Source organism: Eleutherodactylus coqui, chromosome 7 (genome assembly GCF_035609145.1).
Source record: "Eleutherodactylus coqui strain aEleCoq1 chromosome 7, aEleCoq1.hap1, whole genome shotgun sequence".
Lineage (NCBI taxonomy): Eukaryota > Metazoa > Chordata > Amphibia > Anura > Eleutherodactylidae > Eleutherodactylus > Eleutherodactylus coqui.
Window position 1 is genome coordinate 122349416 of NC_089843.1, and position 26405 is coordinate 122375820.

The 26405-nt window shown below is 42.1% G+C and overlaps 1 protein-coding gene across 1 annotated transcript; it reads right to left on the reverse strand.

The window, feature by feature from the left end:
* Nucleotides 1-4391: 4391 nt before the first annotated feature.
* Nucleotides 4392-25869, reverse strand: RBM46 (RNA binding motif protein 46). Its single transcript, XM_066574813.1, has 4 exons — nt 25719-25869; nt 11186-11653; nt 6691-7470; nt 4392-4579 (listed from the first exon to the last, which is right to left on the reverse strand). The coding sequence occupies exons 1-4, from the start codon at nt 25867-25869 to the stop codon at nt 4392-4394; spliced, it is 1587 nt and encodes a 528-aa protein (XP_066430910.1).
* Nucleotides 25870-26405: the final 536 nt, after the last annotated feature.

Consider the following 26405-nt stretch of genomic DNA (forward strand, 5'->3'; position numbering starts at 1 on the left):
ATTATATTGTGGTCACTATTTCCCAAGAGTCCCTGCACCTCCGTGATTCTGTCCTGTTTGTTAGTTAATAGTAAGTCCAGAATGGCCCTCCCTCTAGTTGGCTTCCGCACAAGTTGGGTAAGGTAGTTATCTTTGATTGTCTCAAGAACTTATCATCCTTATGAGATTTGCAGGTTTCATCTTCCCATATATCTGGATAATTAAAGTCCCCCCCAAAATAATTTGAATTATGTTGTATTTAAACTCTTAACTGGCAAAAGCAATGGCCAAAAAAAGAAGACTACACTCAGCTATAAAACAAGTTCAGAGTGCAATAGACCGAAGATGTGGGTAATATGATGTAAAGTTATGTTTCTGCTGGAGATCTTCTTTAATATTAGCATATTCCACTCATCACACTTGATAGATTGTCAGAATTATTAAATAATAAAAAGGTTGATCTTGATTTTAGTTATTCTTTCAAAAGAAAAGTTAAATACTAGCATTAAAATATATTTTTATAATCAAGCAAACAGAAAGTAATCTTTTACAGTCAGACCTCAAGTACTAATAAGACTGTATGAAGTAGAGGGAGACCCTGTAGCTCACTGCTACAGAGCCATAAGCAGTCTGTACAGTGTCATATTGTGGAGATATTCAGATTCTAAGAATCTCCATGGCACTGATCTACAAAACTCAAGGCATTGCATTTGATGCCCCAATGAGATGATACTATCAGTCAGTGCCTGGACCAAACTCTTCATCAGCTGGTTTTACTCAACTAAGGAAGGAGAAAGAGTCTAGTCTAGAAACGTGTACTGAATAAAAGACAAATAACACTCATTGGCAATTCTTCTGTGGCTTTGTGCTAGATGCAGCTCTGATTCGCTATAGCATATCTTTAGGGAAGACAATCAATAGTAGATTGATGAGGGTCTGCCACCCACAACCTCTGCTGATGAGCTGATAGACCATCAATCATCTTACAACTGGACAAACCCTTTCCATTTTCCTGGAAATGGAATACAGTAATCTATACTTAATAACATGATTAATCACAAATATATCTTCAAGTATAACTACTCATTCCACTACTGTAAAATACATAAATCATCAGCCAATATTTTTAGGATGTGCATACATGCGCTGTATTTCTGCACACAACTACTCCCTGCAAAAAAGTCACTAAAAATGTGTGTAAATACATTTGGCAAATGGAAGTGTTCTGTGTACAGTAGTTGCAAAATAAATACACCTGTATCTGTTCTGAAAATAATGGCATTTGGGTATATTTTTACAAACTTGTTTAATGGGAACCTGTCATTTAAAAGTAATACTTTGCAGTAAATACATTTTGCAATGGAAAAGCCACCTAAAATGTAATCTAATCATGTCTGAAAATCACAACAGTGGAGTTTGAGTTGATACATCCACTGATTTCCAAACTTGAAGAGCGCATAAATCCCTTCAGGAACAGAAATTTCCACAACTGTAAATTGTAGATCGGACTACTAACATCTAATGTAGAAGACCAGCTTTAGGCAGCACTTAAGTGGGTTGTACCAAAAGTAATTTTTATCACCTATCCACAGGATCTGCGCTAAAAGAGTGATTGTTGGGGGTCTCAGACTTTTTCACCTACCCAGTGGCTTGGTGATAAAAGTTGATTTTGGTACAACCTATTTAATAAGTCATCTTTTTTTCTTTACTGGCAGCTGCTGTTGCCATTTGTGACTATTAATACCCAAAGATTCAAACTGTTGTGTGTAGTAATACTGGCTGTCCTTACAGTTTACAGCATACAGGCATTCCTGCCCCACTAGCATGTATGTGACATGCAAAATTACTGGCCAGCGGTCCGGATCCTGCAATTATGGTTCTGACCAGAGCACCTTTGTTCTGGAAATTAGTGGCCATGTAGGCTCACAGACTTCATCAATGTCCTGCTCTGGCTAGCTGTATAAAATTAGTTTCAAGTATAGTTTCTCTGTTAACCCTCTCCAATCCACTTTCTAACATCTTCAGACATTCTGATTGAAGGCTGTACAGCTCTGATGTCTGAAGACGTTCAGCAGGGTATTCTTACTGTATATTATTGGCCGCTCTGTTGTCGGGAGCCTCTCCAGCATGTCCAATACCACAGTACTGGCTCTAGCCAGCAGATGGCGCCATTGTATAATGGCAGAAAAAAAAAAACCCTAGGAAACCCTGAATCCAAAATTGGATTGCAAAGGGTTAAATTACTTTCAGAATTGCGTTTGCATTCAGCTGAAATATACCCATGAAACTCATAGAATTGTTCAATATTCAATCTTCAAGCGTAAAGGCAAAAACATCAGTAACTCACTCTGCAAAACTGAATAAGCTTGGCTGCCATGTAAAAATGAAAAAGTATCATCTAGTACAAGCGTTTGACACGTTCGGAGTAGAAGAAACAAATCTACGCTATTGATATGCCAGCACATATTACACAATGTAACGTTAGAAATGTCAGCACACAAATTACATGTTTTCCCTGTATTACTGAACAGTTTTGCCACATATTAGATTTATAGACTTTCTGCAGAAACAATCAACATCTAATCTACTATGTTTTCTTATAACTAGATTATATCTGATATTAAAATACAAATACTTGTATAAAGAAAAATTTAATATAACATACATAATGGCAGTTTCACTTAAAATGTCAGTGATGTAATTACGCATGAAGGGACAAAGTAAAGCTGATTTTACATATGGCTTAACTGTTTGCTATTTGGCGAAACATCAACAGGCATGTTGTTAAGACCCCCTTTATTTGTACTTTTACTCAACGTCGTAATTTTATGTAAACAATATGGAATGTTGACAGACAACTCTTCAGACTCCAATGCTTGAATAATATAGCAAACAAGCTTACATTAGCACTCATTTTATTTATATGCATGTAACAAGGGTTGCTTATATACTACAAGGTACCCATACACATTAGACTAAGGTTGCATCTTTGAAATGATCGTTCATTCAACGGTTATTCAACTATCAACCTAATTCTATTTAACATGTATGTCCACCTTAAATCACATTTCACCTTAAAGAGACTATCACCATATATTTGCAGCCCTTACTAAAAGCAGCATAGGGTAGTGCCTCTAACAGTGATATGTCTAATGTGTGTATCCGAGCAGGAGTTTTGGAGAAACTTGCATTTAATCAGTAGCAGTCAGACACAGAACTAGTTCTCCGTATTCATGAGCTGCAGCCTGGCCACACCCACCAGCCCTCCAGCCAATGATTGGCAGCTCTCTCTCTCTCAATGCATAGTGCTGTCAGTCAGTGGCTGGAAAGTAGAGTGGGTGTAGCTAGCTTGCAGCTCACGAATATCCAGGACTACTTTAAGTAGTCATCTATGCATGTGCTGCTACTGATATAAAAAATGTTTCTAAAAAACAATAATGCACAGATCCTCACTGTAATTAGTGTGGCTGTCACTGCCTTGAGCTGCCCTCAGAGAGAGGTGCAGAAAGATGATGACAGAGTCTTTAAGTATAGATGTTCTTACCTGTAAGGCTGGGTTCACACGGGGCAGAACTGCCGCGGAATTTCAGTGCAGCAATCTTAAACTTAAAATCTTGTCCACACGCTGCGGTGAGTGCGTTGCGTCCAAGCCAAGCGGTAATCATTCCGCGAGATTTCCGTGTGATTTACGCCCCGTCTGACCGCAGCCTAAAGATCCCAAATAATTTCTAAAATGCTACAGATGCAAAGATTTCATACACATGCTACGCTGCAGCCAGAGAATCACATTTTTAGAAAAAGTACTCATCTGATTTTCAGCACTTTAACCTGCACAATTTGAAAAAAGATGAAAAGTGCGTCACGGTATAGATTACGCTCAGAAATTGGAGCTATGATATCCTGTAATAGCACTTGGTAGAAACTGGTTCTTAAAAAATTGCTTATGCTTTGTTCACAGGCGGTCAGAATAGTTGAGTGTAATGTCTTGTGCTCTTTTATCCGGTGCTAATTAAGATAAAAATACATAAAAAACTAAAACTGACATGCCATTATAATTCAACTGAATCCATTAGGTTCTGTTACAAACCAAACTTGTCTTATCCTTTAAAAACAGAAACTATAATATGAATGTGAACAAAGTTTTACACCTTGCAAACCAGGAATCTTGAGGCCTCCTAGTATTACCCTAAACATGCATTTATTTTTAAAAAAAATGCCTAAATAGGACCATCTAAAGTTGGGTTCCCACGGGACGAAAATCCCACAGAATGTCCACAGCGGGACCGCATGGAAATTCCGCTCCGTGTGAACCCAGCATAAAGATAAAACAATGCTGCTAAATTCAAGTTAAAAACACCAAAAATAAATAAATTATATTAACAGACATAGGAACAGGTCAGTGCACTACCGATCTAAAAATAAGGTTGGTTAGGATAGAAAAGTCTTTGCTCCATGTGGTTTCCATTTGCAACAGGCAATGTTGGTGACACCGAGTAGCTAGGGTAAGAATAAGGCCTAGATGTGACTGGTAACACACCTGCTGACACAGGTGACTGCGCACTGCTAGCACACAACAGAGAACCGCGATGCAAGCTGTAGCCTGAAAGCAAAACAAAATGAAAAATATCAAAAAACTTGATTCCAATAAGTTATGTTAAGTGTATTTAAGAATTTTTGGTAATTTTTTAAAAACTTTTCCATGTAACCATCTACATTTGAAACATAAATCCTGAAATCCTACCGTTTTCACTATGGCCACTGAGAAACACAGAAGATTGACAGCAAAAAAGACCACATGGTCCACCTAATCTGCAGTTAGATTTGCTCCTTTTTAGTTCTTTTAAGGACTTATGCCCACGGCCGGGTCGGATTCCGACTGCGAGATTCTCAAAAGACGTAATGTCAAAAGTTTTATAAAAAAAAAAAAAAAAGAAACCCTTTAAAAAGGATCTGTCCCCAGATGACGATGTCCTATATAAGCCTATATAATGTTTTTTTTGCACATTTTGGCTAACAGTGTGCCTCTCCCTATACTACGCTGCCTTTACATAGGGCAACAGTAGAAGTTTTAAAACACTTCAATTCTTCCAGTTTTGTATTGATATTTACACAGTTTAATGTCTGAAATGTAGTTTGAAATGAAACCATAAAGTAAAAATAAGATGAATAAAAAGATTAACTTTGTTTCACCGACAAAAAAAAAAAAATCAAGATTTTTGACTCTTCAAAGTAGCAACCTCTAGCTGATATAACAACTTTGTAATTGTAGAAAGAATGCTTCAATTGTGCATTCAGATATTATTTAAAAAATTTCTTCCCTACATTGTTACAGAAGCTCCAGCAAATGTTCTGCACTTGTAGGTTGCTTTGTAGAGATGAGCGAGCATACTCGGCCACGCCCCTTTTTCACCCAAGCGCCGCGATTTTCGGGTACTTCCGTACTCGGGCTAAAAGATTCGGGGGGCGCCGTGGGTGAGTGGGGGGATGCAGCGGTGAGTGGGGGGAGAGGGCTCCCCCCTGTTCCCCGCTGCTACCCCCGCTCCGCCACGCCTCCCCCCACCCCCCAAATCTTTTCACCCGAGTACGGAAGTACTCGAAAATCGCAGTGCTCGATCGAGTAATTACTCGAAACGAGTACGTTCGCTCATCTCTATTGCTTTGCTTTCACCTTTTCGTCCAATTGATCCCAAATAAGCTCAATGGGGTTTAAGTCTGAAGACCATTCCATTCTTTGAAACCTACCGACTTCTTGTTTTAAGTAGTTCTGACATAACCCAGAAGCATGTCTCGGATCGTCTTGCTGTAATATTAACTCTTGACCAACTAGGCGTACACCAGAAGGTATTGCATGGTGTAATCAAAGAGCTGTGGTAGCTCTTTTTGTCCAGTGTGCCAGTCACTCTGCAAGTTGTCCACTCTGGGACCAGCAGAAACGCCTCAGACTATCATGCTTCCTCCACCATGTTTGACTGGTATCACATACTCAGAAACCACCCATCCGTTCACCCATTCGACTGCATAAAACACTTTGGGATGTACGAAAGATACCGAAAATTTTGATTCACAGGCCACTGGAGGTGCTGCTTGGCTCAGACAACTCTTGTTTTTCAATCGTACCAGTGGCTTTATTACTGATACTCTACCTGTCAAACCTGTAGATAGACGTCTGCTCTTCATAGTTGAAATAGAAACTGGTTTATTTCTTGCTGCATTAAGCTGTGCTTGAAGTTTTTTTGGCTGTGAGACACCAATTATGCAAGCGGTGGATTAGCAAAAACTTGTTATCTAAATTTGTAGTTGTCCTTGGTCTGCCAAACCTCTTCCGGTCAGAGGTTCCAAGTGCCTTTTGATGGTATAGAAAACCACTGAATGCCACTGTGGCAATTTCTCTGTAGGAGAGACCCACACTTCTAAGGCCTATAATTGTCTGTATTCTTTGGTTAATTGCCTTTCACTTGTCAAAGCCCTTTGGTTAAAATAATAAATTCACACTATTGTTGCATTTCAGGGTAAAATTTCACAGGATTTTTAAGTTTTTGGCTTACTTTTAAACCATTTCCCATTATTTGCTGGACCAGAACTGTGATATCAAAAATAACTGGAAAAATATAGGTGTTCTAAAACTTTTGAACGGTAGTGCAGTTAGAAAAGCTATAAAATATACAAAAGTTATTGAAGTAAAAAGAAACTGGAATGTTATTTTCCACTCACCTAAATGCATCAATGTAAATTGTGCTGCCAATTCTTTAGCATCTTCCAAAGATTCACATAACTTATTAGGCATGAAGTAACTGGAGCCATTTCCAATAGATGGAAGGACCACCTTATATATGAGAAGAGCTTTTCCATCTTGGTTGGTAGTTGAATACAAATAGTATTCTGGAAATACCATATTATTTTTAAAACAATAATATTCTAAATGTATGACAGCCGAGTAGAACTGATTAGGCTTTAAAGAATGCATGTTTGTTGGCGTAAGCTTTGTTCCAGGGTAGAAAGGGTAGGTACACCTTTCCGGCTCTGAAGGGGTTGGACTGTGTTGACCACCAAAAACTGCAGTAGAACTTGAATATCTTCCAATAGATTTCTGGCACCCTTCTTCATTATTTACAAAAGTAAGCAAACTTTCAGCATTGCCACCCACTTGCCCACCAAAATGTTGTCTAAAGTTAGCTTCCTTATTCACAGGTTTAGCCAGGGTCACTTCAATGTTGGCTCCATCAATACATCTGCCATTCATTATAGACATTGCTGTAACAGCATCTTCTCTATGAAAAAAGTGAACAAATGCATAGTCCCGCAATTTTTTTACACGGTCAACAGCTCCAGGCTTAAATTTGTTGAATTCTGCTTCAATTGTTTCCTCACTAGTGGATATCATCAAATTTCTTACATATAATACTTTCACTCTCTGCATTGTTTCTTCATCAACTTCTTTCTCTGGGTCTGCCCAGTCAACCTGAATAGTATGGCCCCATAATTGGAAAGTTCCTAGAAGGCAAGTTGAAATGAAGTTTACAAAATACTTATACATATGAGTGGAAATCGGGTTAATATAGTTCATACTACTAGTTTAAGGAGCAACAGGCTGTGATTTTTCTTAAAGCAACCCTCCGGTTCTGGAACAAAATCTCTCCAAATTACCTGGTGCCATGGTTTTCTGGTTTGGCTACCGATTTAACCAGTTCCTGATGCTCCTCTTCATACTTCCAAGATGGCCACCGTAATGCTTAGACCACCCGACGCACAGTGGTGGTGCATCAGTAATCTAAGACACTACACACTGCTCTGATTGGCTAATGAGGAAATAGCATGCAATGTCTGATTACCTGTGCATTAAATAGTGAAGGGAGTGCCACAGCCATGCAAGAAGAACAAAGAGGGGCCCCAAGAAAGAGCAGATCGGTGACCAAGTCAACAAAAGGACAGCACCAAATAGTATAGACAAATTTTGCAAGTCAGTTGCTTTAAAGGTGTCCCCATGTGCAAAAATAACAAATCAGATTATACTCACTTCACTGGCTCTCTACTGTGTCCTCCGCCACCTCTACAAGTCTCCCCCCTGACGTATCGTTTTACAGACAACAGCAGCCTGCGTATAGGACGTCACAGGTTGCAGCAAAGGACAGAGAACTTAACCATCAGGCAGAGCTCTATTATTGGCTGCAGCAGCGTGGCTGCTGTAGCCTGTAAAAATTACATCAGAGGGGAAGACCCCAAGAGGTAGTGCTAGGCAGAGCGGGGAGCTGGGAAAGCTGAATATAAGCCAATTTGCTATTTTTGCACATGGGGAGCCTATTGAGATAACTGAGTAAATCTGAAAACCTCTTTAGTGATTTTAGCCATTGTATTAATATTCTTGTAGGCATCAGGTTTTCTGGTGAAGATTACTCATATAATAGTGATACAGCTGCAGAGTACAATTTGCTGGAACCAGAGCTATGCATTCTATGCCAGCAAGATATCGTCCGCACAGTTGCTCCCTCCATGCTGTTTTACTGAAATCCTTGTCTTGTACTTATTGTCTTACAAAAGATAGATGTTTATGTTGACTAAAACCCCATTTACACACAATGATTATCGTTCAAACAATACCTTTTGAACAATAATTGTTGCGTGTAAATGCTACCATTGTTTGCTTTTTGTCTGAAGGATGATTTTAAGTTGAGTTTAAAATCCATAATTCGTCCGAAGAGCTGATAGCAGGGACCGCACTCTGTGATTCTCCACAGGAGCGCTGATAACATTGTATTCAGCTGCAGTCCTGCAGCAGAACAAAGGGGCTGTATGCAGATAACACCCACTGCTGTTCTCTGCATACAGCTCAGGGAGACTCATTTACATGCAAATGAAGGTAATTAGCTGCCAATGAGCGTCGATGCCCATTAGCAGCTTATGCAAAATGATCGCTGGTCTGTGAAGGCTTCAGTGTGAACTGTGTTGTGTTCCTCCATGTTTCTGCAGTCTTCTATATCTTCTGTGCATCTGACTGGGCATGAGGTGTCAGTGCAGTGCTATCTTCAGTGTGAACAGTGTCATGGTCCTGTGTGTCTGTGCGGCTCTTGGTGCATTTGTTGTGAACTGTCTTGCTGTGGATCATTTACCATCTAGGGCTAGTTAGGTCCCGAGGTTCCAGTGCAGGGCCACCCTTATTGGCACAATCGCCCCGCTTGCAGGCAGGTATCCTGGGATTAGTTGTCTTGTTAAACCGAGAGACGAGGACCCTTGAAGTTGGGCTCGTGGCTTAAGTGACTTGGCCAATCCACGAACTAATTCCTCATACTTATTATAGCAATTCCATCTGGCTATGCTTAGTGAGTGGTTGCCAGTCAGTGTTTTATGTCTGCTGCTCAGTTATGTCCACTGTTGCCGAGTTCCAGTTTGTATTTCTGCAGTCCACATACTGGTAAGATTCTGCCGAGTGTTCATGTCCCAGTTTGACGTTACACAATACACATGTGCACGGATAACGAGATATTTGTTCATGTTCATTTACCCTTTCTTGATTTCCCTGTTTCAATGTTTTATATGCTTGTATGCCCAGTTTTCATGTCCATTGGTGCCAGTTATTACAATATATGTATATATGGATCAGTTTGGGGGAATGAAGGAAATGTGCATGTTTCAGGTGGGATTGTGCATGTCGTTTGTGCTCCCTACTCTGCGTTGTGTTACGTCTGTCCTTGAGTCCAGTTTTCTGAGTTCTTGTGTGAACTAAACTTAACAGAGTGCACACGTATTGAGGTAGGAGTGATTAGACGTAAATGGTACCCAAAAACATGATTAAAACAAGGCTAGATACAACAGAGAAAAAAAGGTTTCAGTTTAGATAACAGTAAACGAAGAAGGATATAGAAAGATTACAAGAAGAAGGATATAGAGCGATGCAAGGTATTAAGAGAAGAAAGTTATAAATGAAGGGTTATATATATTGAAGGTTACTGAATGAAGATTACAGGAAGAAGGATAGTGGAGGATGAACAGTTATACAACGAAAAGAAAGTAATGGAAATAGTTTGACATCTGATCTCTGTGTATGTGTTATGCCTTTGTTCTGTGGCAGAGGATCGTGGAGCTTCTCCCATTGTTTTCAATGGGGAAACCTCGCATTGCGTGCACTCAGCACGTGGTGCGATGCTGCCACCTTCCCCATTGAAAGTAATGGACGATATGAGGGCACGCCTAAAGATAAGACGTGCTGCAGTACGATCCAGGGAGAAAGAAAAAATAAAAATGTGCTCCTATGTATGACCCCATCCAAAAGAATGGAGTTCCTATTTGTGCAAGATTTTCTTGGGTGAATGAAAACGGCCTTACAGAATTTGCCAAGATTTCAGTCTTCCAGTCAGTAGGGCCTCAGAAACAAATACAAGCATAGAAATTGAACAATCAGAAATTTTTAAGAAGAAAAAAAACAAAAAAAACATTTTCCTTGGAAAGGGTTACTTGCCACAGCTGCTGGGAAGCCACCAGACATCCAAAAGCACAGAGTAAGGGCCCATTTAAACACAAAGATATCTTTTGAACGATTATTTTGCATAAACTGCTATTGGACACTGATGTCCATTAGCAGCTTATCACCTTAATTTGCATGTTAATGAGCCTTCAGGAGCTGTATGTAGAGAACAGTAGGTGGTCTGTTCTCTGCATACAGTTCTATTGTTCTGCCAGAGGGCTGCTGAGGGCCCTCTGCTGAATATGATGCAATCAGCAGCTCCCATGGAGAACTCAGCACCATGGACAGCAAACACAGCATGTGGTCTGTGTTATCTTCACTACGGCTGAACAATGGATTTTATGCACAGCTAAAAATCATTGCTCAGCCAAAGAGTGAAAGATAGGAGCATTTACACACAACGATTATCGTTCAATAGATGGCTTTTCAGCGATAATCGTTGTGTGTAAATGGGCTTTAGCGTGACTCGGAAATGAATTAAGTGATAACGGAGGATTGATTGTTAATAGATGCCATCATTAATAACCAGTTATTTAATGCATTTGAAAGCCATACAGTCTGTGAGCTTTTAGCCACATCTTGGATGTGCAGTGACTGCGCAGACGCTGTAGAGTGGGACCCTTCCCTTATACTGTATATATCATTTGCAAGCAGCTAGGTTGCTATTGATTAGTGGCAAAACAAGACCTGGTCACCAAAGAACAGGTTACTATTGGCTGTCTGATAATCACTACAGAAGAAAATAATCACCTGGAATTAGTTTCCTTCTTGCCATTGCAGCTGCTCTGTGAGATTCAAATTCTACAAATGCAAAGCCCCGGTTTTTTGTTTTATCAGTCGCACTCGGGTAAACAATGACATCCACAACGCCTTCTGTAACCTTCTTCATTTCATCCAAAATTTCCTCTTTCTTCTTTTCCTTTGGAATAGCACCAATAAAAAGTCTGCAATTGTCCAAACTGACACAAACTCCAATGAATTTCCCAGGACGGATCTCATAATTATTTAGCATTCGAATAGCCAGCAAGGCTTCATCTTTATTTGTATACATCACAAACGCATAGCCTCTGTTCTCACCACTGAATTCCATCATTAGCCTAAATTCATAGATTCTTCCGGCTCGTTCAAATACTGGGACAAGTTCGTCTTCAAACATGTCGCGGGGAATTTTTCCAACAAATATTTCACAGCCGCGTGGTGGAGGTGGACCTTCCCAATCTAAAACCATCAAATGTCATATTTTAATCCTAAAATTTAGACACCATTCAATATAATTACACTTTTCTTTTTTCCAATTTGTTGTGTACTTGTGTTTTGGATCCAGAATTTTTATTAAACATTTATGAAATACAGTATACACCATAAATGATGGAAAACAATGGAGCGAAGGCAACGTTTTTACAGTCAATATAGGTTGTTACGTCACAGATCACTCACTTTCATCAATCCAATTTCTTTATAACTGAAATTATAGCAATTTCATAAGCAACATATACGGTAATTAAAAGGAGTTTTCTGGGCAAATAATTATTGCTGACCTATCCTGACAATAGGCCGTCAATAGTGATGGTCTTGGGGCTACTGCTTGGGACCCTGACGATCAGCTGATCAGACGCTCACTGTCAGTGCCAAAGCGCACATGGGTACAGAACGGAAGCAGTTATCTCCGACCTACGTGCAGTGGCTGGCACTAGTAATTGCAGAGGCAGTTCTCATTTAAAGCAATGTGAGCTACGCCTGCATTTAAGAATTCTCTTATGTATTCTTCTGAAAGAGGTTACCAAGGTAGGCTGCTATATAGCCATACAGCGGCATACATTGCTTATGGACTACAACCTAAAAAAGAAAAACATTTTTGGTGGTGGACCACTGAATAGGGAAGCTCAGCCTGCTGCAGTTTTGTGCTTATATGGTCATAAGGGTTGCCTGATGTAATATATCATATCACACGCACAGTGCCAATTCCAAAACAGTTGGGACACTGTAAAATGTAAATAAATGTAAAGAAAAAAATGATGCAATGATTTGGAAATCTCATATAACCATATTCTATTCACAATAGAACACATTCCAGAAGTTGAAATAAGACATTTTTTCATTTAATTTTTAAAAATGAACTAAATTTAAAAATTCAAGGCAGCAACACATCTGAGAAGTTGGAACCGGGTCCTGTCTACCATTGTGTAGCATCCTCTCTTATTTTTACAACAGTCTGCAAACATCTGGGAAGTGAGACAAATTGCTGGAGTTTTGGGAGAGAATGTTGTCCCATTCTTGTCTGATGTAGGATTCTCGCTGCTCAACAGTCCGGGGTCGTTCTTGCCAGATTTTGCATTTTATAATGCACCAAATGTTTTCCATTGGTGAAAGTTCTGGACTGCAGGAGGTCGGTTCAGCACCCGGACTCTTCTTCTGCAGAGACATGTTGTTGGGATGGATACAATATGGGGTTTAGCACTGTTCTGTTGAAAGTGTATGCAAGTTTTTTCCTAAAAGAGACGTCTGGATGGGAGCTTATATTGTACTAACACCTCTATATACTGCCATTGATAGTGCCTATTAAGATGTATAAGCTGCCCAGGTCATAGGCACTAATGCAACCCCATACCATCAGAGATGTGTGCTGATAACAAGCTGACTGATCCCTCTCCTCTTGAGTCTGCAGGAAACTGCATTTATGGTTTGCAAAAAGAATTTCAAATTGTGATTCAACTGACCACAGAACAGGTTTCCATTTTGTCAAGGTCTATTTTAAATGAGCTTTGGCCCAGAGAAGACATCAGCGTTTCTGCATTGTGTTGATCCATCGACGTCGCTGTATGAGGGTTCGTTTTTTGCGGGACGAGTTGTGTTTTTCAATGGTAATATTTACTGTACCATATAATGTACTGAAAAACTTTTACAAAATTAAAAGTGGAGTAAAATCAGAAAAAAAACTAAATTCCACCATCTTGCGGTGCGTCTTGCTTCATCGGCGCATAAACTGCAACAAAAATGACGGGAGAAATTTATTCTATGGATTAGTGTGATTACTACGATTCCAAACTTATCTCCTTTTTTTCTGTACTTCTTGTATGTTTTTTCAAACATTTTAAATTTTTTAAAATTATTTTCTGCCGCCATCTTCTGCGTGCGATAGCTTTTTAATTTTTTCGTCGACATAGTTGTAAGAGGGCTCATTTTTTGCAGGACGCCTGCAGTTTGCGTTGGTACCATTTTGGAATACATACGACTTTTTAATAGCTTCTTATTCCTTTCCTTTTTGAGACAGGGTGACCTAAAAAGGGCATTTCTGGCGTTTTTTTTTTTTTTCTGACGAGGTTCATTGTGAGGGGTAAATAATGCATTACTTTGATAGATCGGACTTTTATGGACGCAGCGATACCAAATCTGTATTTTTGTTTTATTATTTAGATTCTTTAATTTAAATATGGCATAAAGGTTTTTTTTTTACTTTTATTATTATTTTTTAGTTTTAGTAAAACTTTATTGATCTTATTTTTACTTTTTTTTTTTTAGTTCCTAGAGGGAACAACAACTTGCAATGCTTTGATCGCTCCTGTAGTATAATGTAATGCCATAGCATTACATCATACTGCTATCGGGCAGTCAGTCTATCAAGTCACCCCACGGTGCTAAGACAGCACTGGGACCTTTCAGAAGTCCCCTGGCTGCCATGACATATGCACGGCTCCCTGCGATATCGCAGGGGGCCATTTGGGGAAGTTAAATGCTGCTGTCAGAATTAACAGCAGCATTTAAAGGGTTAACAGCTCCAATGAGCTGCGCTGCTTATCGGAGCTGTTGCCACAGGGTGTCGGCTGTAAAAAAAAAAAAAAAAAAAAGCAAACAGCTGTGATGTATGCAGGGAGAGCGCCACATGATCTCCCTTCATACATACCCCACAGCTGCAGGATGTAAAAAAAAAAAAAACACTATAGGCTGGTCACTAAGGGGTTAATTTGCATTTGTGGGTTGCACAGTGAGCTGTGTTCATAGACAATGATTTCCAGAAGTATTCCTGAGCCCATGTAGTGTCAATTCTAGAATCATGCCGGTTTTTATTGACTGTTGGCCTTGTCACTTGTGCACATGAATTTCTCCAGATTTCCTGAATATTTTGAAGATATTATGTACTGTAGATTGTGGGATATTCAAAGTCTTCACAATTTTATGTTGAGGAATATTTTTCTGAAATTGTTCCACAGTTTTTAGATGCAGTTTTTCATATTTGTTAACATCTGAGCATCTTTGCTTCTGAGAGACTCTGCCTCTCTAACACGCTCTTTTTATACAATCATGTCACTTAGAAAATTGACCCTGCAGCTGTTCCAACTTTTGTGAGATGTATTGCTGTCACCAATTTCTAAAGCAGTTTTTTTTTTAATGAAATGGAAAAATCTCTCCCTTTCACCTTCTGATATGTGTTTTATTGTGAATAAAATATGGTTATATGAGATTTCCAAATCATTGCATTCTTTTCTTCTTTACATTTTACGCAATATCCAAACTTTTTTTGGAATTGGGGCTGTATTATATAGATTTATAAAATAGGAAATCATAGTTTTCTAATTTGCATGTATTTAACATTCTGCTTACAAACCTTGGGAGGCATTTCAGAAGGTTTTACACTAATTCTCTGACGTAGAAAAGTTGCAAAACTTGGTTCAAGTGCCACTTGCACAAACATTTTGCAACTTTTCAGCCTTCTACGCTAGCCTCAGCACTTTCAGGAAAAATAGACGGGGCTTGTTTGGAGGGATGTGGCCACCCAGGAACAACAAATTTATGTATAATTTATGCCAGAATCTGTGAACAGGCATACATTTCTGTCAGAGTACGCAGAGCTGGCAGGGGATGAGCCTAATACACGAACAAACGTGCCCCTCTTAATGTATTAAGTGTACTGTGCACTATGGGAATTAATACAACGGAGGATAGTATGCGGCTACAAAAGAACCTAGATAAACTGGGGGCTTGGGTAGAAAAATGGCAAATGACCATCACCAACATAGAAGGGGGTTCTTTACTGTAAGAGCGGTGAGACTGTGGAACTCTCTGCCTGAGGACATGGTGATGGCAAAATCCATAGAGGAATTTAAGAGGGGACTAGATGTCTTTCTAGAACGGTATGATATTACAGGATATAGAGGTTAGGTGACTAGCGGGGTTGATGATCTCGAATGTTGAACCAGGGATTACTCTGGCTGCCATTGTGGAGTCATAAAGGATTTTTTCCCCCTCCAAATGAGCTAAATGGCTGCTTGGTTTTTTTTGCCTTCCTTTGGACCAACAAGGGGGTGTGGAGTTAGGGGGGGGGGGGTGAAAAAGGCTTAACTAGATGGACATTGTCTTCATTTAGCCCAACATACTATGTTTATACTAAGCCCAGAAACAGTACAGACCACAGATTGATCCTGTGTAAGGTTTCCAGTGTCTTGTTAGGAGAACCACTTAAAGGATACATCAACCTGTACTGGAAAAATAAGGAATTGTTCCTACTTTTTATTCTATTTCCATGAGCCCTTCATGACAACACCAATGGAGGTTGATCCAGCTGTTACGTTCATGCAGGCAGTGAAGAAACGACTTACATTGACGCAACCCAGTTATGGCTGATTAATTTTGTCCCGTTCACCCTGAGCGCAAGTCGCACCACTCCCAGTATAAACGTACGGTTATGTTCACACAGGAAGAGAGAACGTGCATACATGACAACACAAACATTAGATAACAATACTGTACTGTAATGCTACGACAGATAAAACGCACGTGTGCGCAAACAACCAACAACAAACGGCAAAACAATTATTAATAATACCAACACGCATAAGCAGATGAAACAGGTAAAGAAAGAGGTGATGGTTAGTAATTTGCCCAAAGTACGTAAGCTCACGAACCCACGACAAGTGTCCTCATTGACTCGCGAGTTCCTACTCTAACAGACAACTAACCCCAGGAGAACTGCCTAGAAGCGGGGGGATCTTCCCAATATGGAAGGCCCCACGCTGGAACCTACGGGCCTGGCTCGCCATAGATGGAACAATAAATATGCTGAAGAGGACACCGTTCACACGCAGAAACAGATAAGGAAAACACCCGCCTGTTCCTGGACTATTTAACTGCCTGGCTCCCCCATTTCCTATCCTGCGAACTCTCAACCCTTATCCTCAGTGACTTCAACATCCATACTAACAAACCCATCTCCCCATTTGCCTCCCAGCTTTTAACATTCACCTCATTCCTCGGCCTATCACAACTCTCAGACTCCCCCACTCACAAAGACTACAACACTTGACCTAATTTTCCTCAGTCTCTGCGCTGCCTTCCACTTCACTAACTTTCCCCCTCCTTCTCCATTATTCACCCTGGCAACTTCCCAGACCCTCCCACCTATCGCATCTCTAGGAACCTCCAGACCATCCACATCCAGCAGTTTGCTGAGGCCTTATAGTCTGCCCTGTTCCCCATTTCTATCCTCTCTTGCCCCAACCTGGCTGCCAGACACTACTCCACCACCTTCAAACGTGCCCTGGATAAAGCGGCACCCTCTGTGGCCCAAGCCGTCTACCAGAGACCACAACAACCTTGGCTCACAGCTCAAATGCGCTTCATCCGGGGATGCTCTAGATATGCTGAATGCCTGTGGCGCAAATCCAAACCACCACAGATTTCACTCACTTCAAATTTATGCTCAAAACCCACAACCTCCTCCTCCACCATGCCAGACAAGTTTACTTCACCTCCCTCATCTCCTCACTATCCCACAACCTGAAACGACTCTTCGATACCTTCCACTCCCTCCTCAGCCCTAAAGAACAGGCCCGTGACGGATCTCAGTGCTGGAGAGCTAGCCGCGCACTTCAAAGAAAAAAAATTGAAAACATCCGCAAGGAATCTCTGAACATTACACAGCTAGCCCCAATCCCGGTCTCTTCAACACGGCATCCATCACTCACTCACTATCTATACTAGAACCAACAAAAGAGGAAGAAGTCTTCAGACTGCTTTCCGCTGCTCGCCCCACCACCTGCGCTAGCGACCCTCTTCTCTCACATCTCCTCCAGTCCCTTTTCCCGGCTGTTATTACCCACTTCACCACCATCTTCAACCTCGCCCTGACTTCTGGCATCTTTCCCCTTCTCATTCAAACATTCCATCATATACCCTCTGCTAAAGAAACCGACCCTATACTCGACCGGCGCTGCCAATTACCGACCCATTTCAAACCTCCCCTTCTCCAACTACTTGAACTGGTCTATTCCCGCCTCACTCGCTTTCTTTATGATAACTCTTTCCTCAACTCCCTCCAGTTTGGCTTCCGCCCCTACATTCGACCAAAACCACCCTCACAAAAGGATCAAACGACCTGATGACGACCAAATCGAGGGGCAACTACTCTCTACTAATCCTCCTTGACCTCTCCTCTGCATTTGACACTGTCAACCACGACCTCCTCTTTCTATGCTTCGCTCCATTGGCCTAAAGGACACTACTCTCTCCTGGTTCTCCTCCTACCTCTCTGACTGCTCTTTCAGCGTCTCCTTTGCTGACTCTCTTTCCTCTCTGCAACCCCCGCTGTTGGGGTCCCCCAGGGCTCGGTCCTTGCCCCCATCTTTTCTCCATCTACACAGCCCCAATCGGACAAGCCATCCGCAGATTCAGCCTCCAATCGTACCTCTACGCTGATGACACTCAGTTATACACCTCTTCCCGCGACATCTCTACTCCATCCCTCCAAAACATCCCCAACTGTCTGTCTGCTGTCTCTAACACCATGTCCTCTCTTTTTCTCAAACTGAACCTCTCAAAAAACTGACTGCCTTGTCTTTCCACCCTCAACCAGCTGACCACCCCCCTAACATCTCCGTATCAGTAGCTGGCACCATCATAACCCCCAGACAGTACCCTCGCTGCCTTGGGGTCACACTGGATTCGGACCTCTGCTTTACCCCTCACATCAAATCTCTAGCCAAAACATGCCACCTGCACCTCATAAATATTGCTAAAATCTGTCCATTTCTCACCATGGATATGCTAAATACACTCAATGTCGCTATCATCCATTCCTGACTCGACTACTGCAACTCGCTGTTCATTGTCCTTCCCCACACCAGACTCTACCCTCTTCAATCCATATAAAATGTGGCAGCTATGACTGGTATTAAATGGGCGGACCTTGAAAGCAAATTAGGACTGTATGCAGATGATACAATCCTATTTCTATTGAACCCATCAAACTCCTTTGCCCAAGCCATGACACACAGATAGATTTTCCAACTTCTCCGGGCTATATGTTAACTGGTCCAAATCAACAATCCTTTACACAGAAACTGGCCCAAAAAATGATCCCTGTGTCGCAAGATATGGACTAAAACCAGTCTCAACATTTAAATACCTGGGGATGATTATGTCATATGACCACAACAACGCAATGGCAGATAATATAAACCCACTATTAGAGAACATAAAACACAAACTGAAGCGATGGGCTAAGTTACCGCTCTCCGTGGCTGGGCGCATAAACCTCATCAAAATGGCCATCCAACCCAAATGCTTGTACATACTACAACACATGCCAGTGAACGTCCCTAAACACTTCTTTAAGTCTTTAAACTCCCTAATTATAACATCCATATGGAACTCCTCTCGTTCCAAATTGAGCCTAGCAACCTTACAAAGACCCAAAGAACAAGCTGGAATGGCCCTCCCGGACCTCCGGCTCTATTACCTGGCAGGGCAACTGAGAAACATCTGATCCTGGGTCTTAGATAAAGAACTGCCTATAGCAGATAAACAACTTGCGAAACAAGTGACAGGAAACAGCCTTTTGGGCTTTTTGGAATTCCCAGAATGCACCAAAACTACCGACCTAATCCCGCTTCACAAATTAGCTCTCAGCGTCTGGAAGGAAGTAAAGACACTGCAGAGATACCAAGATGTGGTGCCAGACCTCCCCCTTTGGAACAACCCTGGTCTCATTGCACTACAGTCAGTTCCAGACCCACAGTACTGGACCGCTCTGGGGGTATACACACTAAAAGACATATATACAGACGAAACACTCCCCACATTCACGCAACTACGCGACAGGTTGCAGGCCCCGCATTTCCAACTATTTAGATTTTTCCAACTAAGACACGCACTGAACTCTCAATTCCCACCCACCTCGACCCGCATATCCAAGTTTCCCACAATTGGCGTCCTCAAGTCCCAGGCGCCCAAAGGATTAATATCGGCCCTATATACACACCTCCTTTCAGCTAAAATAAGCCTCAACCCACTCCCAACATACGATAAATGGAAACTTGCCATTCCATCTCTTACACCTGAGGAGTGGCAGGACATCTCCGAATCCCACCTGTCAGTTTCACCGGCCGTAAACAATAAACTAATTCAGCTTTATATTATACATCAAGCCTACCTTACTCCCAACCGTCTACATAAAATGCGTAATACCTCCTCGGATTCCTGCCAGAGATGCCGCCAACTGAAGGCGGATTTCTGGCATTTAATGTGGGAATGCCCTCTCGTCAATGAGTTCTGGTCAAAAGTGACAGACCTCATAAACTTACTTTTACGGCCCCCATTATCCATCGACTTGGACCCTAAGGTGGCGCTCTTTGGCCTGCTGGAGGAGGAGGTGTGGCCATACTATACTCGCGTCTTCCTGGAAAAGACGCTATTCCTGGCCCGCAAAGTGATAGCCATGAATTGGATGGCGATAGAACCCCCCTCAGTCCCACACTGGATCCAAACTGTAAATACTGTAGCCTCATGAAAAAATCATATATCAAAATAGAGGCTGCCCGACTAAATTTCAAAAAGTATGGGGAGTTTGGATGGATTCCCACTCAACTTTGCTTACGGTATGAACCCTAAGCCTGAACTACATTAACCCCCTCCTCTCCCTCCCCACCCTTTCACACTCCATCCTCCCCCCCCCCCCCCTCTCCACCCCCTACGGACAAGCGCTTGGAACTTGTAATTTTCCCTTACCAGGATCAAGAATAAGGAAGAACAGCATTGTATTGTTTTAAAAGTTTAAAAGTTTATTGTTGCAAATGATTAACCAAGAAATTTAAGAAATACAGTAACATAAAGTATGTGCTAACCTAACTATGATTGTACCCATATTACTATGTACCAAGCAAATTTCTTTTCTCTCATTCTGTATTTCATGAGTTGACTATTAATAAAAAAAACGAATTTAATAAAAAAAAAATGTGGCAGCTAGACTCATCTTCCTATCCAGCTGCTTTTCAGATGCCTCTGCACTATACAAGTCACTGCATTGGCTGCTCATATACTACAGAACTCAATTCAAACTCATCACCCTCACTTACAATGCTATCCATAGCACCGCGCCAACGTCTATCACATCCCTCCATCCCGCGCGCTCTGCTCTAACACATAAAGACTAAACACCCCTCTAATACATGCTCGCCTCCAGGACTTCTCTGTGTACACAAAAATGGTACCAATAAAAACTACAGTTCGCCACGCAAATAACAAGCCCTCATATGGCCCTGTTGATGGAAAAATAAAGTTAAAAGTGGAGAGGAGAATTCCCCTAAAAATTGTAGTGTCCTATGGGCCAAAAGACTGTCATTAAGACAGTTTTCACACTGCCAAGAAAATCACATGAGATTTGTGCGTTGCAAAATGCACAAATCTCGCATGGGGTCCTCCACATGAGCGGTGCAATGCAGGTATCAAATCGTGGCACGTCCAATCTTTGGGAGTGCCTTCACATCGCTCATTGTTTTCAATGGGGCCGGCGACAGAATGTGCTAGGTGCACGTGAGTGCAATGCGATGTCTCCCCATTGAAAATAATAGAAGACACTCGCTACTTTCCCGAAGTGGTGCGGGCGGTTTCCATATAAAAACGCCTTGCATTTGCGGGGAAATCGCATGTTGGCGATCGCCTGTGTGAAGTGAGCCCAAGGGCTTAATTGGGGAGTCTACTATATGTCCTTTAAGTCTTAATAATAAAAAGAAATACAGTCATACCTCTTCTTACGTCGGTTTCCAGTTTTGTAGATTCTGCAGCGTAGAATTGCGCCTCTTCTTACGTTGCCTGCTTCTAGTTTTGTCAGTTGATAAATGGCTGTAATTGGAGCATCCAGCGCTGGCTGTGATTGGCTAAGCGGGCTGTCACTCATCCGTTTTAGCCAATCAGAGCCAATCTCTTGCTGGGAATTTAAAGGGGTTGTCTCGCGGCAGCAAGTGGGGGTATACACTTCTGTATGGCCATATTAATGCACTTTGTAATATACATCGTGCATTAAATATGAGCCATACAGAAGTTATTCACTTACCTGCTCCGTTGCTGGCGTCCCCGTCTCCATGGCTCCGTCTAATTCTGATGTCTTCTGGCGTTTGTAGACGCGCTTGCGCAGTCCGTGCTTCTGCCTGGTGAATGGGGCCGCTCGTGCCGGAGAGCTGGTCACCGCGTCATCATAGTAGCTCCGCCCCGTCACATGTGCCGATTCCAGCCAATCAGGAGGCTGGAATCGGCAATGGACCGCACAGAGCCCATGGTGCACCATGGGAGAAAACCGCAGTGCATCCCTGGGAAAGGACTGGCGGCCATCTTAGGGAGAAGATTTTTAAAACTTCATATTTCGTCAGATCGGTGAGTAGCAAGCGGTTTAAAAACCGCTTTAAATTGCTATTTTATGCCAGGGGGGTGACAGGGGGAATGGGCTAATGTAAAATTTTGATGTTTGCCGCGAGACAACCCCTTTAAGCCCTATCACTAGCAACAGATGCTTTGCCGGCTTGACAAGCACCCGGCAGCCGACCAGAAGCTCCGAAAGGAGCGTTGGGGTCCCCAATAGCACCTGAAAGGCGAGTTTTGCTCCCTTTCCCCCAGGTAGCGTAGCTAGGGCGTCTAGCGCTCTGAAAGACGCGGTACAACGTTGTGCCGCGTTTTCGGCAGAGCTGAAACTACTGTCCATTTATTTCAATGGGCGATGCAGGGCCGAAAAGGCTTGTGTGAACACCCTCATTGAGATGAAGGGGAGCATTGTACAGCATTCAGCGCTGCGCTGAAAAAGCAGCGCTAATCGCTGTACAAAAATGAATTAATTTGATTTACATTGATTCCTATGGAAATAATTGCCTCCTGTTTCATTGGTTTCAAGTTTAGCTGATTGCTTTCGAAGGGATTACCAATGAAACTAGAGGTTTGAGTGTACTATTTTGTTCAGAATATGACTCTTCACCTTCTCTGCTTTTACGGACAGCTGCACACAAACTGATTTTTGCTGCGGACTCCACGGTCAGCGTCCGCATGGAGGATTCACAGCAAATACCTTTCAAAGCATGCTATGTAAACTCATTTTTTCCTTCACTCTCACAGAAATGAATTGCGATTTCCATGAGCGGAGTAAAAATCGCAGCATGCTCTATTTTGCTGCAGACGGCTTCCATTGAAGTCAATGGAAGCCGTCCGACCCACAGCCGAAAAAAAACGCGCATGAAAAAAAACATAGAAAAAAATGCACTAGGCATGCATCTGCAGTCATCCACAGTACAACAAAAGCAGGCATGTGGGGTCGCCAGCTGTGCTCAGAGCCCAAATCCGATGCGGGAACCCGAATGCGAAATCCAGCTCAGCCGTGTGCAGGCGGCCTATATGGGAGTCTGGAATCTCCCAAACCCCTGATAAAGAAATCAGAGATAACCTAGCTGCTTTCCTTGGGATTTTGACGACTGAGGTGGAACACGTATTCGCGAGATCATTCATGGATAACTGAATTTCTGCCCTCACTATAGACTTTACGGTATATCTTCCATGAGGAATTTTTTTTTCCTCCTTTATAACTAGATTGATGAATGAGGAGCAAAGCATTTTTATAAGATTCTTCCAAATGAGTATTACACACACTGCATCTCCTTATTCTCTTTTTTGAATCTCTAAGCTTAACAACAATCTCTCTTCCTCCCTACAGAACCTAAGGGAAAGAGAGAGACAGAGTCTGAGGAACCATACAATAGCTCCATATGTGCCACTCCCTGGACAGGGCAGAACTGCCTGGGGACTTCTAGCACAATGATTCAAAGAGGGGAGGAAGCACATGAGTCCTGAAACGAGCCCACATCATATCTGCTAAGAAATTAATGCCATCAACCACGACCCGCTCTGCTTTCATGCACTGCAGGGACAGAATAAGCACTGGTAATAGTAATGGGGACTGCTTATTTAACTTCTCCGTGTTCTTGGCCCTACAGAAAGAAGGATCAACTTCAATTGGTGCTGTCATGAAAGGGGTGGAAAACTGCGAATAATGGAGAATAGAGCATAATGGAGCAGATTTCCCAATACTGTATAATAATTATACACTGCAAACTGAGACTAGACAGTCTTTGAATGTGCCAGATGTATGACATGGACTCTGCTATATGATAAATCTCTTAAAGGGGTTGTCCCGCGCCGAAACGGGTTTTTTTTTTTCAACAGCCCCCCCGTTCGGCGCGAGACAAACCCGATGCACTGGTTAAAAAAGAAAACCGGACAGTGCTTACCTGAATCCCCGCGCTCCGGTGACTTCTTACTTACCTGGTGAAGATGGCCGCCGGGATCTTCTCCCCTCGGTGGACCGCAGGGCTTCTGTGCGGTCCATTGCCGATTCCAGCCTCCTGATTGGCTGGAATCGGCACGTGACAGGGCGGAGCTACACGGAGCCGCTCTCCGGCACGAGCGGCCCCATTCAGAAGAGAAGAAGACCGGACTGCGCAAGCGCGTCTAATCCGGCGATTAGACGCTGAAAATTAGACGGCACCACGGAGACGAGGACGCTAGCAACGGAACAGGTAAGTGAATAACTTCTGTATGGCTCATAATTAATGCACAATGTACATTACAAAGTGCATTAATATGGCCATACAGAAGTGTATAACCCCACTTGCTTTCGCGGGACAACCCCTTTAAGTATTTAGACTGTCTACTCTAGCTTTATGCCAACTATTACTTGACTTAGTTTACGCCAAAAATTGCACTAAAATGTGGCGCACAATGTCGCATTTAGACTGCACACAGCCTTTACACTAAGCTACGCCCCATTGTCGGACGAATTGCAAAAAGTGTCTAAAAACACATACCGTGTTTCCCCAAAAATAAAACACTGTCTTATATTAATTTTTGCCCCAAAAGAGGCACTGTGTTTTATTTTCAGCACTGAATGGCTGTGATTGGCTTATCAAGCGCCGGCTGTTATTGGCTGGCACTCGATCCAATCACAGCGATCGCTTTACTGGAGGCGGTGTATTCAAAGCCACGTCACCAGAAAGTATCTGAGATGTCAGAGCGGAAAACACTGCGGTTTGCCGCAGCGCCGCCGGAGACCATCGCAACACCATGGACCAGGTGAGTATTGATTTTTTTTTTAATGCAGGTTAGCTAGGGCTTATTTTTAGGGGAGGGCTTATATTTCAAGCCTCCCCTGAATACCGGGGTAGGGCTTATTAGTGGGGTAGGTCCTATTATTGGGGAAACACAGTAATAAATATGCTGCAAACAATGAAAGACAGTTTTCTGATGCAATCTGTGCCAGTATTATTATTAGCAGTAGATTCTGCCTCAATGCATTTACAGTATATAGATAGATATAAAAAATACATTATGTCTGAATTTTCTCTTTGCTTTACAGGTCTTAACACAAAGTACAATTCAGAATCTCAGACGCAAGTCTCGTAGAATAGCATACATTTACCTGTCCATGTGCAGTTCGAGCTGCGGAGACAGTGGACATTGCTTGTCCGGTTCTGGTTCATATCCGACACACAGTGTTTTCTTTCCACATAGACCATCAGTTGTTGTGAAAAAGTCTGTATAGCCCCATAAGCTATAATGGGTCCGCATGCTGTCCATGAAATACACGACCAGCACACGGACAGAAAATACGACCATCTGAATAAGGCCTCTCTGTATTAATCAGCCCCTTCCTCTCTCAGCAGGGAGAAACACGGGGGTGCACCAGAATTTTTTTTTCAAAAAGAGATCTACATCGATCACCAGGATTGTTCATCATGGTGATCACAAGCCCAAAAACAGACTACTGTGTCATTTATGACTAGACAGATGCTGGGGAACACATCAGCATTCGGGACAATCTGATAAGCCCGGGCAGAGAGAGACTCTCCTGCTTTGAAGTCGGACCTTGAATGTACATGGCTGCTGCATAAGCTATGTGCAACTACAATGTAAACGGAAATATTGCAGACATCTAGGGGTTAAATAGGTGCTGATTTAAGTATACAGTCAATATATATACCTGGCGGAGGACCACCAAACTTGCGCTGTCCATTCTCTTGTACCATGCTGTATCCAGTATTTTCCATTAAAGCAAGCAAAGCGGCTTCATTTTGAGTCCCAGTGCTGGATATGTTACATCCATTCAGGACATCTGAACATTGCTCACTCATGGCTGCAAAGTCATCTAGGAAAGATTAAAAGTATTAATACACCAAAAGTACACGTACCAACGGCTCTGTACACGTCTGGCTTAGTCGCAGATTCCATTTTTTTTAAAAAGCGTGGAAAAAAAGAAAATAGTGTAGTCCGCTGCCTTTTTTCTGGAAAAATAACACAAAATAAGACAAAACCCAATTGAAGTAAATGGGATTTGCTGGGAACCGCTTGCATCCATCATGTGATCTGTCACTGAATTCCATTCTAGTTTTCTATTCCTATGATGGCACAGAAAAACAAAATGCTTGATCTGCACCGAGCCTTAGGATTTACACTATGGAATATGAAACAATTACTTTGCACATTGACAGGCATCTTATAACCTTAGATGATTTTCATGTATCACCTGCAAGTTCTACAAAAATAGGATTTTGCTACTTACCATAAAATCCTTTTATTGGTTGTTCATTGGGGGACACAGCGAAGACCTGCGGCATAACTCCTGCCACTAGGAGGCAGGTACTAAGCAAAGGAACAGGTGACTCCTCCT